Genomic DNA, 14,352 nt, shown 5'->3' on the forward strand with positions numbered 1-14,352 from the left:
TAACAGAGATTTTGGACAATTTATTTTTAGTGGAAGTGATAACATCTAGGAACGTAATAAAGGCAATAAATTCTGAACAAATCAATAGCAGTACAAAATTAATGAACAAAGGAGGAGCTGTCACTCATTCAAATGATCTTTCCTCATCAGATTAAGAAAACACTTCACTCTCTTCTATTATTATTTATTAGATTTCTTACCTATCCTTCACCATAAGGACCCAGGGCAGGTTATAATGGCAGAAACAATAGAGTTTAAAACAAATGAAAACCAACCATCAATAATAATATTTTAAAACCATTACATTAATTTGCAATTTTCAGGTAGGCCACAATAATACTATTCAGTTATCAAAGCCCTGGATAAATTAGTGCATCTCCAATGTGTGATAAAAGCCAAATAATGATGCTGCTGGAGGCACACCTCTGTTTGGTTGGAATTCCACAGTTTATGGGGTACTCATATCTCACACTGCCAACCCTCAAGCTTCCGAGGGTGACAGAACTACCAAGAAGGCCAATTAAATAGAATCTTTGTTTGGTCTCCTAATAATAAAAAATAAAAAATTGTAGAGAAAAGTACTGTTGATAATAGCAAATTAATATCAATAGCTCTCAATCTTTGTTGTCTCTACCTCTTCATTGTATAAAGAACCACTAGGGATTTTGCTACACTCTTTGTTGATATCAACGTCACTTCGGAGTCACACATGGTCTCTGCTCTCTGGTTCCTGTGGTATGTGAAGCTGTGTGGAGGAACAACCAGGATATTTTCTGTAACCAATGGAGGACAGGTATGTGAAATCATACATGGATTCTTCCTTGTGAGAAAAATGTGCTGTTGCATCTTCTCTAACTGATGGAGAAAGAGCATTTGACAAGAACTCAATGTGCTGGAATAAACAAACAGAAGACCATGCTATTTTGAACATTTAGACTCATGTTGAAATTAGATTAATATTATTTTCTCTCCCACATTCACACACCCCATACTATGGAGGCTTTACTGTGCTATTGTGATAATGATCCAGTTTAGTTTCTATGGTTACTAGCCAGTTACTGTGTTCTTAAGAATTCTGTATCTCATCACCACCACCTCCTGCCCAGAGTCTCTAGTTTAATAAACATGCACCCAAAGTACAGTACTACGTATTGCCTGACATAATCACAAGGGTCTTTGGGAAGGTCCCTCAGTTAGAGCAGAATTTATAAAATAGTTTGTATAATTTCTGAGAACATGAAAGTAATAAAGAGACAATATTTCAAGGAAAACTATGTCGGGAGCACTGCTGTCCCCAGTAAAAGCAATATTTCATAAGCTGGAAGCTTTATGCTTTCCCTGTGCTTGTATTAATTGTGAATTCTTCTGACCTAGAAATGATAGCAAAATACTGTCTATGATTACCTCTTTCATAATTATACTAAATGCATTAGAGATACCGTATCCCATAGAAGAGAACTAATGTGCTTTTGTCCAGATATGGTTCTGGTTCAGGGCTGACGCCAGTAGTCAACCAGGTCAAGCACATGTTGAAGATGTTTGCTGATTTTGATTACTTGGGAAATCCAGCTTTCAATGCCTTTTTCTCTCAAGCTTAAATAAAGATGGACTACACCATTTAAAAACAACAACCAAAAACATTCTTATCTTATTTCTCTGATGGTGCTGGTGTTCCCAGGAGAGGAAGTTTGTCGGGGGTTCTGGACAGATAACAGAGAAGATAATGGCACTACTCAAAGGCACTGTGAAACTGGAGAGGCCTGTAATCCACATTGATCACTCAGGTGATAGTGTCATTGTGGAGACACTGAACCATGAGACATATAAGGTAATCCAATAAGAATAAAACATAGTATGCATTTAATAGGGGGCATGTCCGCTATAGCTTTTAAGCCAATGTAATCAGCCCCACCCTTGTGTATTACTCTGCTTCTCTCAGTACTGAGAAAATCTTTGAAATCTATTTTATTGATCTATTTATGAGAGCTTCATCAGCCTCTGACATTTTCCTGTCCTCACTGTTACTTGCTTCCTTCCTTTTATATTTATGTCACTGGACTGCCACTACAGTGCTCACAGCTTTCATCCAGTACAAATGTAAATGTCAGAATGATTGAAGTACTGAGCGAACATCTCTCAAAACATTTCCTTGTACAGATCTGTATGAAAAGCTTATGCCACGATAAATGTTACTCTTTCAACATTTAACAAAGCAGCGTTAGCCTTTAACTGCCATGGTTGCTCTTCTGGGATATGCATCTTATGTTTTCCTATTTACATTTTACAGAGCAAGTATGTGATTAGTGCCATCCCACCAGCCTTAACCACAAAGATCCATTTCAAGCCAGAACTACCAACAAAAAGAAACCAGTTAATCCAGCGTATTCCCATGGGCTTCGTTATCAAATGCATGATGTACTACAAAGAAGCCTTTTGGAAGAAGTTAGGTATGTGTACTAGAAGAATTGATTCATTTATATCCCACTTTCTGCTTACTAAAACAGAGTAGACTTTGGCCTTTCAAATTTGAGTAGCACACTGTGCAAGGTGAAAATCTTGTGCCCCCCACCCACCTCTCACCTTCCATTTTGCTCAATTCACTATGTCATACTTGTTGCGCCATGTTGCGCCCCCTAGGCTACCCATCTAGTGTAGCAGAACCACTTAAAGAGTCACGGACGACTCTGAAGTTGGGGCTTTCATCTTGCTTTACTGGCTGAGGGAGCCGACGTAAAACTGTAATAAGGGTGGAGTTAACAAGCATCTAAGTTTCGTCTGATGGGTACACAAGTTGTGTAATCCTGTCAATATGTACAATCACTAGTGTTGATGCACTTTCCCTTTCTAACCTATATTAATCACAACAAAGATATGCAGTGTATTATCTCAGTAACTGTGTTTAATATAATTATCACTGTATATGACAATGGGAGACAGGGAGGCATATCAAAGAGTTTTTGAATATTGCAATGAGCAAAAAATGTTTCTTGTAAAGAATTTAAGATTAGAAAGTGCATTCCTTGGAAGTTTGAACAGGAAGATTTATGCAGCACAAGAGTTCTAAATGTGCAATGGCTAACAGGATACTTAATGTTAAAATAAATGTACATTTGTGCCTGGAAATAGTACTCCACGCTGAGTATTTCTGGTGGCCATTCTATTTTTCCTTTCAGATTTTTGTGGTTGTGCAATGATTTTGGATGAAGAGGCTCCAATTTCAATCACCTTAGATGATACTAAACCTGATGACTCTGTGCCTGCTATTATGGGGTAATGAAGCCCGCATTTATATATTAGATGCAAAAAATATTGACAGAAAGACCAGCTGGTGTGAAGTTATGGAACGTATGCTAGGTAACATTAGAGAACCCTATAGAAAAATGTATTTATGCCTTGCTATTAGTTCCATCATGCATGTCCTGAACTCTGTCCTTCATTTCACACACATGCAAACATTATCTTTTAGCACTTGTTGCTGTGCCCACAAATCCCCACATACCACAAGGGAATCTACATGCCATTGCAGGAATCCAGCACTGTATTGAAGCTGCCAATTTCTGAAGTATAAACTAGTTGCATGTAGCTCTTACATATTGCTGTTGGGTTTTTCTAAACATTTTGGTGGCATGTATCTTTTCCCCCAATTGGTACCTTTGTGTATGCAATATTGACATGTACTTTCCTCCCTGTTTAGCTTTATCCTTACAAGAAAGGCATTTAGACTAGCAGATCTTAGCAAAGAGGAGAGGTAAGAATAAGCAACTGTTTGTATTCTCTAACAATAACTAATACTTTATCATTGTATAGTGGTGCATTTTTAAGATGCAGAAGTCAGATTTTTAAGATACATACAATCAAACCTAACTTCATGGTTGTTATGTGACAGCACCTTGGACAAGGTCACCTAACAAGCTGAGCAGCAACTAAATAGCATGCTCCAACTCTCTGGAAGAGGTGAAAGTCTGCCATCTTTGTGTATGAACTTTAGTTTAGTACAAAAAAATGTAGTCTTTTGAGTAAATACACTCACTGGAAGATTTGAGTTCTTCAGTGGTTTTGATAGTTGTTTGAAATCTTATTTTGCTATCCTATTAGTTTCAAAAACTTGATGATTATGGATTTGGGCCCTTTCGCATTTTGTCTGTTCCTTTTCCTTCTTCATGTAGGAAGAGAAAAATCTGTGAACTCTATGCAAAAGTCTTTGGATCAGAAGAAGCTTTACATGTAAGGAAGAAGAGCATCTAAAATTGGTGGAGTATTAATTATTACAACTTATGGTTTAGCTATATGAACATTTGAGGTCTATGTTCATATTATGATTTGTTTCTTAGGTGAAAAGGTAATAGATGACAACTATTTTATCCCGTGCCATCTGAATGAAATCCTTAAATGTGAATATCAGGTGATATCCAGTCATATTCAGAGCAGACCCCTCAGAATCAATAAGGGAAAAATGCAGAATTGCATGCCACAAATTATGAGATACAGGTGTGTTAAGTAAATTAGCACAATCATTACAGGTGGAATAGGGTATGTGATAACAATCTTTTTGAAAATGAATGAAGATCCTTTTATATTATATTAGAATGCAAGACAAAATAAGGTGCCAGAAAACTCCCCTTTTCTTTTTATTTGGAAATATATATTTTACAGCATGTAATTGATTAATGTAGTGTTCTTTTGTTTATTTTTCCTTGTAAAGCAAAATACACATCTAGCTTGAAAGCAGTGCTTCTGTTATAGGGAAATGTAATTTATCATATGACAGCAATCTTGTTAATGGTTTTGATTAATGTTTATGTGCCTATCTTGCCTCAAATGGGTGATTAGCAAAAGAAGCTTGATGGTCTTTAATTATTTAGAATCTCAGAGGCAGAAAGAGGCAGGTATCTTTGAGGAATGTTGTTTGGGAATCTGATGCAGGAAGAACCATGTAGTGGTAGTCAACTCCCTTTTAATCAGAGTTGCTCCACTGATATTTACGTAAGAACAAAGCTAAATTAAGTTTATTAATTTCAATAGGACTACCTATGAGCAAAACTTAATTGGTAAAACTTACTTTTACTTTGGATCTATGTGGAAGCAACCATAATCTCAATGGCAATCATACCAATCTCTATACATCTAAAGATGATCAGAGCTTGTTTGCCTATCTTACAGACTATCCAAAGGCAACCCTGAGAGGTGGAATTATGCTTTCTTAAAACATGTTAACCGTTACTCTTAGAACATTGTTTCAGAAGGCAACTGCCATATTCTTTTGTACTGTTGAAACACTCTGTTTACGAAGCATTGCCTAATCCCTTGTATCCCATCATTGAAATCTTCAGAGGAGTCACTATTAACGACTGTCCATGGCTTGGATGAAAACAGCTCATATCCACCAAGAGCTGTGCATTCAGCATTGTGGTTCCAATCTTATGAAATTCCCTTTCAGCTGAGGTCAGGCAGGCCCCCCTCCCCTGTTGAACTTCCAATACCTGTTGAATACCTTTTTGTTGTTGTTGTTCCAAAAGACATTTTAACTGAAGTCTGGTTTTATAGTTGTAGCATATTTTTATATTTTCTGTACTGTATTCCTTGTACACATCTTAGAGATGAATATAGTTAAGCAGTATATAAATCATTTAAATAAATAAAAATAAGCCAAATCAATAAAGTTTAGGAAAAAGTAGATTCTGTTCAATACTGAATGCAGAATTCAAATTAATGCAGACTTTTCCCATTTGCATGAAGACTCTCACTTTTTCCTGGAGGGGGGGAATTGCAGGGGGGGGTCACTTCTACCAAGGACCGTACCCATGGGGTTGAGGAGCATAACCTATGAGTCCATACCATGGGACTGCAACATGTGAAAACAATGCAAGTTCTGGAACTTAAAGTTCTGCTCCATTATTACCATTTCTTCATAGACATACTGCAAGAATAGTCATTTCTCTTACCTACCAATCCTCAAAGCACTCGGCTCTTCGGAGATATGAATCAGGCTTTGTGTTAGAGAAATGCTTGAAAAATCACTGCCTGGTTCATAGCCAGTAACAGTGAAACCCAGCTTAGTCCAAAGTATTGAGTCAGCACTGTGAAGTAGCATAACCTCCTTCTCTGATTTATATGAAATGTATTCCGTTTGTAAATTAACACACCTCCCTGTAATCCAGTAATGGAAACCTGGAAAAATATCCAGCATTTACAATGTAAATTCTGCCATGAATCAATGCCTTAAAAAACAAACAAAAAAACTTTGTTTGATTTATTCCTGCAGCCAGTGCATTATGAAGAAAAGAACTGGGGTGCCGAACAATATTCTGGTGGCTGCTATTCAGCCTATTTGCCACCAGGCATTATGTGCCAATATGGAAGGTACAACTAGCTAATAATATACTCTTGTTCTGTTGTTGCTAGCAGAAATTTGTTGAACTATAAAACCTTCTAGATATGAAGCCTGCTACACTTAGGCATACTAATACACTATCCTAGTGAGAAAAATGCCAGAAAACTGAAGCTATTGCCAGCAGGCAAAATAATAATATGCTGTAAAGCACTCTGTAAAAGCATAATAATCTATTTTAAGGTTGTAGATAACATACTCTTGATTTAGGCATCATTGAGGAGAAACAATTCAATTACAGTCATGGGGCTTAACTACAGATTACTAGCAAATATGTGGCTTGGGACCTCTGAAGGAGAAGACAGTTGCGGGGGGCAGGGGGGCAGTTTGGAGATTCCAGTTCCCTTTGTCTGATTCCTATTAATAGATGTTGGATATATTTAAACCTCTGGAACTGGGGATTACTGGGGTGCTGAGGCAAAATGGGAAGGCTGCATTTCATACAGCATTTTTGTTTCTTGCAGAACGCATCACCCACTCATTCCTTTTTTACTGTGTTAGGTTAGATGGTATGTCAGCATTGGCTAGGCAACTGGACCCAATGTTCTCTCCTTCGGCTCCAGTCACAATTAGCAGAATATTTGGACTAGAATGTGGACAGAGATTCACATCTGAATGTTCAACCAAGTCCACATCCTGCAATGATTAGTACTGCATGATTAGACGTGATAATTGGAGGCAGGGCAGAGTCTTGCTGCACAGTACAAATTGACAATGATGCTGTCAACAGAACAGTCAAGGGTGGCACAGTTGGGAAGCAGAGATGCTTTCCCTTTCCATCTGAAACAATAGCCAATTAGGGTAATGGCGTAATCATGAATGGGGGGGGATGAACAGTGAAGAGGAAGGTTCTGTGAGTTTTCCAAACATTTGCACCTTCCCTGAAACAACTTTCACAGTGTAACTGGCCACCCCAATCTCTGCCAAGCAGTGCATGAGATTTCAAAGAGGGTCTTGGCACTCAACCAGGGTCTGTGTTGCTTTGGAGAAAATGAGACACAGTGGAGTCGGCAATGTCTTTGAAATCTGATTTATTTACACATGTTTACACATATTTATACCAGATCTGTAACAATAGCAAAAGTTGAACATCATGAATATTTGATGCTATACTGCCTGCTACTGTTCAGTAGCCTAAATCTCTTTGCTCTCAGTGCCTACCAAGTGGGACTTATGTGTTGCAATGTTTGTTTTACAGGGTCATTCGTCAGCCAGTAGGTAGGGTCTACTTTGCTGGCACAGAGACAGCTACTCAGTGGAGTGGCTACATGGAAGGTGCAGTGCAAGCTGGAGAGAGAGCTGCCAGAGAGGTAAAGAGAGCCAGAACTCACTGGGCATCTTCATTAAAGACCTAAATGATATAGCTGTACCAATGAGATTTTGGGTCTTCTTGGTATTCAAATTCAATGTCACTGTGCTAAAGAGAGAATTCTCAGCGAATCAGAAGGGCCAAAGAAGAACAATAGAAACTAACATTCTTTTATAACAATCAGCTGCTAATAAATCCCAGCTATTGTTGTTTAATGTATCCTTGAAATGCCTGAATCAAAGTTTTTATGTACAATAGGATTTTTTTCAAACAGAATGCTAATTAAGCCAGAATAAACTTGAATGGAGTGGAGCAGCTGCTTTAATTTAAACAATCACTCTTTGTAGTCAAATGTGCACCATTCAGCTATCAAGTAAACCACTTCAGATGACTCAAACGATAAAGGTATTAGGTGTGTGTCAGTTAACTTCCTTGTGACATCTGAACCTCTTTTGTAAACATGTTGCGGTATTTTCTGTATAGGCTAGATATTGAGGACTTGGATCTATGAATCTTCATAGCTTGCAGTATTTGTGGGAAGTAAACATGGAACCAATTCGTATTTCACCTCATTGTCCTACTGAATTATGAGTTGCCCTTGTGGTGTGTTTATTTTTCCACATGGTCTGGTTTTGCACCACCAACATACTAGTAATGTTTGAAATTTGGATCATTTAGGACGGTCAGACAATGTGGTGCTTACCACATCAGTGGTGTACCTTCTGGGAAGCCAAGAGAGTTAGCATGGAAGTTAAGTGTATGATCTGTCTCTGATCTTAGATCTGATCTTGCAATATGGGATTCTAGTATGTGGAAACAGTGTCTGAACACCATGTGTGATGCAGGAAATGGCCCTCAGTTGTCTTTATCTCATTTCTGCCTTCATGACTTGCATGGTGATGAAAAGAATTACTGTTAGTGGGATATCATTTTCTGTCTTCCAGATACTGTGCAGTATGGGAAGGATTTCAAAAAATGAAATTTGGGTGACAGAACCAGAATCAAAGGCAAGTATGATTTCTCATGCTCTTTTTGTACAGCTGAACCCAACATTTCATTGTCTGGCCTATATGACTGCATCACTATAATTGATTGCCATATTATTATGAGGATACCTGATAGAAAAATAGCCATGAACTTAAAATGGAAATCTTGGCCTAGTTTCTAGTGTGTGCACATAAATAGTTTCCAGTTAGTTAAGTACAGTGGGAAAAGTCATTCCTATGCTTTGCAAGTCTCTCATTCTGCTCCTCAAACTGCCCATCTCTATCCCATAGTACCTGTCTCCACCTCCTTCTAGTTCCTGATAGTCTTGTAGTCTCACTCATTTGCTTACATACCAGATAGGGGTTCTTCTAGCTTTCATCTAGCAAGAGTTAGTTTCAGGCGCCCTGTTTAACTGCATTGTACAGTTGCTTTCTTTGTTGTTGAAATTGCTGTGCTCTAAAAATGACTGCACATTCTACCTAGGATGTCCCAGCTTTCCCAATCACTACTACGTTTTTGGAGAGGAACTTGCCATCTGTCCGAGGCCTCTTGGGGTTCCTTGGATGTTCTGCTTTCCTCACCTCGCTGGCTGCCGCTGGACTTCTTGCCTATAAAAAGGGACTTATCTTCCGAGAATGCTTCTGAAGAAACTGTTTCAATTTCGGCCTTCATGCTGGGTATTGTATTTTTATCGTGGGAACTGTATTTTTATCTGTTGCTTTTATAAGTGGCCTTGAGTGGGTGAGTTTTACCCATAAAGGTTGCCTATAAATATTTTCAATGAACAAATGTTGTTCTTGGAGAGAGGTATCAACACATCAAAAAGAGTTTTAGTGTCCATTTAAAAATCAAGTAGTAGTGAAGCAAAAGTTCTATTTTCTAGTTCAAGCCCCATGTTGGGCAAAAGGATCCTGCATAGCTGGGGGTTGGACTAGATGGCTCACATGGTCCCTTCCAACTCCACAATTCTATCATTCCTCACTTACTTTTATTGATTAAAGTCAGTGGCCTTTTATCCCTTATGCCTTTTGAGAACAAGCCAGAACAGATACTTTGCACATTTCACAATGTTTTTGGGAAAATTCTGTTTGTCTTAATTTTTTTTTTTTAAATCTCACAGTGAACAAATCAATGTTAAAGGCTTACTCTAGTGGCTCATTAAACTAGATGTTTATGCTGTCAAGTGCCTGTTTTACTTAGTGTACTGCCATTTAAAATGACAAAACTGTAATTTTGTAAATTTTGCAACTGTAAATGTAGTTTCAGCTATTATAAGATATGAGGTTCAGCATGGATTTGACTAAAGAGAAATAACTAGCATTAAGTGCAAAAGCAAGGTAATAAAGTTGGCAAGAGAGATAATTTAGGATTCCCAAGGCTCTATAAATAAAAGTGGGGTTACGATACGAGATGTGTGTAATTATTTTACATGTATTACTTTACAGAAAAAGATATAGAATCCCTCACTATGTTCTGAACACATAACATGTTGCTTTGCCATTTTTTAAATAGGAGTAACTTACAAACCCCTTAATTAAAAATAGAAACTAAGGAAGTAGAGTCACATTTGTGTAGAAAGCTAGACAAAATGTTTCCCTTCTGACACAAACAAATAAAAATAAATCAGCTAAATGAAAATGGGTTGTATTCTGCTAAGCGTACTTATTTCTCATAACTCTGTGGGATAGTTTAAGTTGACAGTGAGTGGAATTAAACTAAGTTTCTCAGAGTAGACCAATTGAAATTGATGGGCATGACTGAGTTAGATCCATTACTTTCAGTTGGTCTGTTCTGAGTAAAACTTAGTTGACTGTCCCCCAGAAACTGACCCATCGTCATCTAGTGAGCATGGTGGCTGGACAGGCATTTGAACCCTGTTCTTCTCAGCCTTACACAGTACTCTACGGGTAATCAGTGGCTACTAGCCATGATGGCTATACTCTGCCTCCACCATGATTCTTCTGAATATCAGTTGTTGGAAATCACAGGAAGGGAGAGTTATCTTGTGTTCAGGTCCTGTTTGTGGGTTTTCCACAGGCATCTGATTAGCCGCTGTGAGAATATGTTGCTGGACTAGATGGGCCACTGCCCTGATCCAGCAGCATTTTCTTATGTTGTTAATGTCCAATGATAATGTGACCAATGGTTCCCGGAAAAGACAATTTACTTCAGGCAATGTTATACAGGTATGTAGATAACTGACAATTTGGTGATAAGGGTATCCAAGTCTGTTGGGTGCTCCTCTCATCATTAACTACCTTTATAAAATGGTAGATACGATTTGTGCCTCTTATCTGTGTAATTTAGTGAAATGTGCCTTTGAACATTCCTTGAATTGCCATTAAAGTATCCATTTAAAACACTCCAGATCATTCAAGCTGTGTCATTTTTATGTCTATTGAAGGGCAATTTGTCTGCTGCAAATTACACCCTCCCTGCAAATGCATATACGCACAGCTTTTAGGAAACATTTCAGAGCTCTGTAAAAGAGGATGTTGTGACAGCTCTAGATGCTAATGACCTTGGTGCAGGGAGAGGGGGAGGGAGGCGTTTGGACAGAAGGGTGATGCTCTCACAAGTGCAGCAATGGGTGCACACAGAATTTTGCTATGTTTGTGGCTCTCTGAATGGAAACAAGCATGATATGTGCACAACTCTGGGGGAGTTGGGTGTTCAGATTATTTCTTGGGGGCAGGTGTTTGAGGAGGGACAGCCAAATGGCAATGTGGCACTCAGGAATGCCCCGGCTCTCTCTGAACTCAGCGGGAGCCAGGGTATTCTTCAAAACAATGCTGATTACCTGGCTTCTTCAGCAAGGGCAGGCAAGATGAACATCTATGACGCATGCTGGAGAGCCTCCCTCTCGGCAGTGGAAGTGGTGGGGTGGGCGGAGGACTGCCTCTTGCACTTCTGCCTGAGGTGGGTGCTTCACCATGACTCATGGGTGGGCTGGCTCCGGCTCCAAGAAGCATTGAAGAGAAGACATGACTTTGTATCCCCAAGATTAGTATCCATTTAGAAATCTCTCTCTTTAGTGCAACTTCATGTTGAAGTTCCTGTTGTGTGTTATGGCTCCAATGCAGAATGGCCTTTTGCATTGTGCAGCCCACTTCTTCTGCAAGTGGATCAGCCTTGCTGGTTTGGGGCATTTAGGGGGAACCTTTTATTGGCTTGCGAAGTGGTTCTACTGTTCTGCAGCTGCTATCTTCAATCACTTAACATTGCCTTGTGCTGTGTTCCAAAACTTCACACAGAGAAAAGCACTTCTCATGACTGTGGGAGCTGCAAATGGGATTTCAACTAAAAGACTTTCATTAAAATTGGCAGTATCCTGCTGCTTGCTGACATGATGCTCCTGCTGGAAGCAACATCTTTCTTTTGCTGCAGAATAAATTTATACATCCAATTTCTTCCTACTTTTTGATGTTTCTGACAACCAGCTCAAACTTAACAGAAGTAAACTTAAATCTTTCTGTAAAGTAGATACAGTGAAGAACATGCTGAACTTTAGCTGCAAGGACAAAACCATTCTTCTCAGAACACTGGGCTGAATCCAAGTACTGTTGCCATAGAACTGCTGTGTGTGAATAAGTGCCCTGAGTCAGAGAAGATGTGACACTATGGATCTGTTGTTTGAAAAGCCAGCAGTATGAGCTGGAACATCTCAATTTCATATTGTTTATCTCTGCGAATAGGGATATAAATAGCCTAGGATTTCATTCATTAATTCTGTTGACTGGTTCTGTTTTTGCTGAAACCAGGCTATGAACAGGTGTAAACATTACAATTCCAAGGCCGTTGTGTAGCATATTGGTTACTAGATATATAATTGGTTGCAGACCATTGTGTTGCATAGTAAATGTTGGCTTCAAAAATACTCTACAGTGACATTGCAGGGCTCCTCACACGCATCAGGATATCAAAGAACTAGAAAAGTTGCAAAAATATTGGCAACCATCAGCAGTAGACAGCATGGTTGGTGGGGGGGATGATGCTCATCTGACCTCTGGTTCGTCACATCCCTGCCTTTTAGGGGGAAGGGAGAGGCAGTGGCAAGTTCAGCATGATGCAAAGACACTGCCTGGAACACTGCAATGGTCTGCACTATGCTGACCTTGCTGCCACCTCTCCATCCCATTATGTAGCTGTGATGCAACCAACCGGAGGTCAAATGACTGGCATCACCCCACCATGGCATCCGCTACAAGCATCTAAAAGAATCAGGCAGATGTAGCATCTTCTCTAAGAGGAAAAGCTATGATATTCAGGGATCTTTCATTTAGAAAAAGGCAACTTCGTGAACTAAACATGCATAAATTGGGGGAATTATAGTTTTGCAGGAAGGGACTTGCCTCAGCAACAGGCAAGGGAAGGGTCAAATATTCTCACCCGCCACCACCCACCTCTTCTCTACTTTGCATTGCAAGAGCAAGCTGTCAAGCTTTTACAAAATTATTTGTTACCCAATAGCAGTGCAGACTGGGGTGGGGTGGGAGCTGTCGTCCAAAGGGATTGGAAAGCCACCAAGAAGGCTTGTTTCAGACTCTCATAGAGACCAATACTAAGACTCTGATGCAGGCTTGGCCTATTTGTTTTGTGTATTTACAGACGGGCTGGTGGCATCTGTTCATAGTTCATGTTCCCAGAGTCAGCTTCTTGATAGGCATGGCTGAGTGTTTACTCTGTCAACACTGTGAAAAGGGGTAGGCAAATCAGTCTGTTCCAGTTCATGCCTCTTTCACATTTGTTGATGCGTAAATCTGTCTTGTCCCTTTTCTACAGTCAACTGTGTTTTAAATCCACCCTTTTAAACATTTTAAACACATATTTTTGCACATGCACGTTTCTAAACTTATTTTGATAGTCTCTCTCTTTTGAGCAGAGAACTGCACCAGAACATTCTGTAGAAGAGCCAGCGGACAACTTGGTCCCAATCCACACATTAATCTGGGAAGGGAGGGTCAGATTGGTTGCAGGTTTTTCTGTCCTATTTAGGACACCACTGATTTTTGTGGTGATTATTAAAAATATATATATCCAGCCCAGCTCTCTGAAGGGGAGGCAAATTGTCCTTTCCCTCATCAACTGATGGATAATTTGATGGACGGGGAGAGGATGATACTCCTCTCCTTGGCTGATCCATGCAGATCAGCTGTAGAGGTGGGGCTCCATGCTTCTCTGTGGACTTGCCTGTGTACTTGCATGAGTGGTAACATCTACCATTGTCATGTAACCCCTAGCAGGTTGGCCAAGGGTGACAGAAAGAGTCAGCCACCCCTGCCGTAAGCAACTACAAAATATGAGTGATATCCACCTCATACAGTAAACCCATTGATATCCATGGATGTAAATGCATTGGGTATCACCTGTTAGGATTTGTATCTATCCAAGCTGCTCCAGCGAGTGGTACTATGATTGTATAAATCATGTGAGCGTCTGAGAGAGCGTGAGAAAGGAAGTCTGTATTATCTTTTCCTTCTGAGTACTATTGGAAGTTAGTTTCACTTCTGTATGCATCGCAGGTTTCTGTACTGGTGTTCAGAGAGCACAGATGTACTGATGGAGTCTCTGTATATAAGATTGAAAATAAAGTAGTTTTAGAACTACAATTGAATCTTTCTTCTGCTATGATATACCAGAAGACTGGCGTGCTCTTTTCAGGAGAGAA

The 14,352-nt window shown here is 39.4% G+C and overlaps 1 protein-coding gene across 1 annotated transcript in view; it reads left to right on the plus strand.

Moving 5' to 3' along the window:
• LOC310842624 (amine oxidase [flavin-containing] A-like) overlaps positions 1–11,046 on the plus strand; it is a 31,435-nt gene extending 20,389 nt beyond the window's left edge. Inside the window, exons 7-16 of the mRNA XM_083734718.1 lie at positions 652–793; positions 1,679–1,828; positions 2,288–2,447; positions 3,174–3,270; positions 3,695–3,748; positions 4,167–4,224; positions 6,263–6,360; positions 7,587–7,698; positions 8,642–8,704; positions 9,168–11,046. Of these exons, the coding sequence (XP_083590844.1) occupies positions 652–793; positions 1,679–1,828; positions 2,288–2,447; positions 3,174–3,270; positions 3,695–3,748; positions 4,167–4,224; positions 6,263–6,360; positions 7,587–7,698; positions 8,642–8,704; positions 9,168–9,329 (1,096 nt within the window). The 3' untranslated portion in view covers positions 9,330–11,046. The remainder of the gene's footprint in view (positions 1–651; positions 794–1,678; positions 1,829–2,287; positions 2,448–3,173; positions 3,271–3,694; positions 3,749–4,166; positions 4,225–6,262; positions 6,361–7,586; positions 7,699–8,641; positions 8,705–9,167) is intronic.
• Positions 11,047–14,352: the final 3,306 nt, after the last annotated feature.

This window comes from Podarcis gaigeae (genome assembly GCF_964106915.1).
Source record: "Podarcis gaigeae genome assembly, chromosome: 4".
In the NCBI taxonomy this organism is placed as follows: domain Eukaryota; kingdom Metazoa; phylum Chordata; class Lepidosauria; order Squamata; family Lacertidae; genus Podarcis; species Podarcis gaigeae.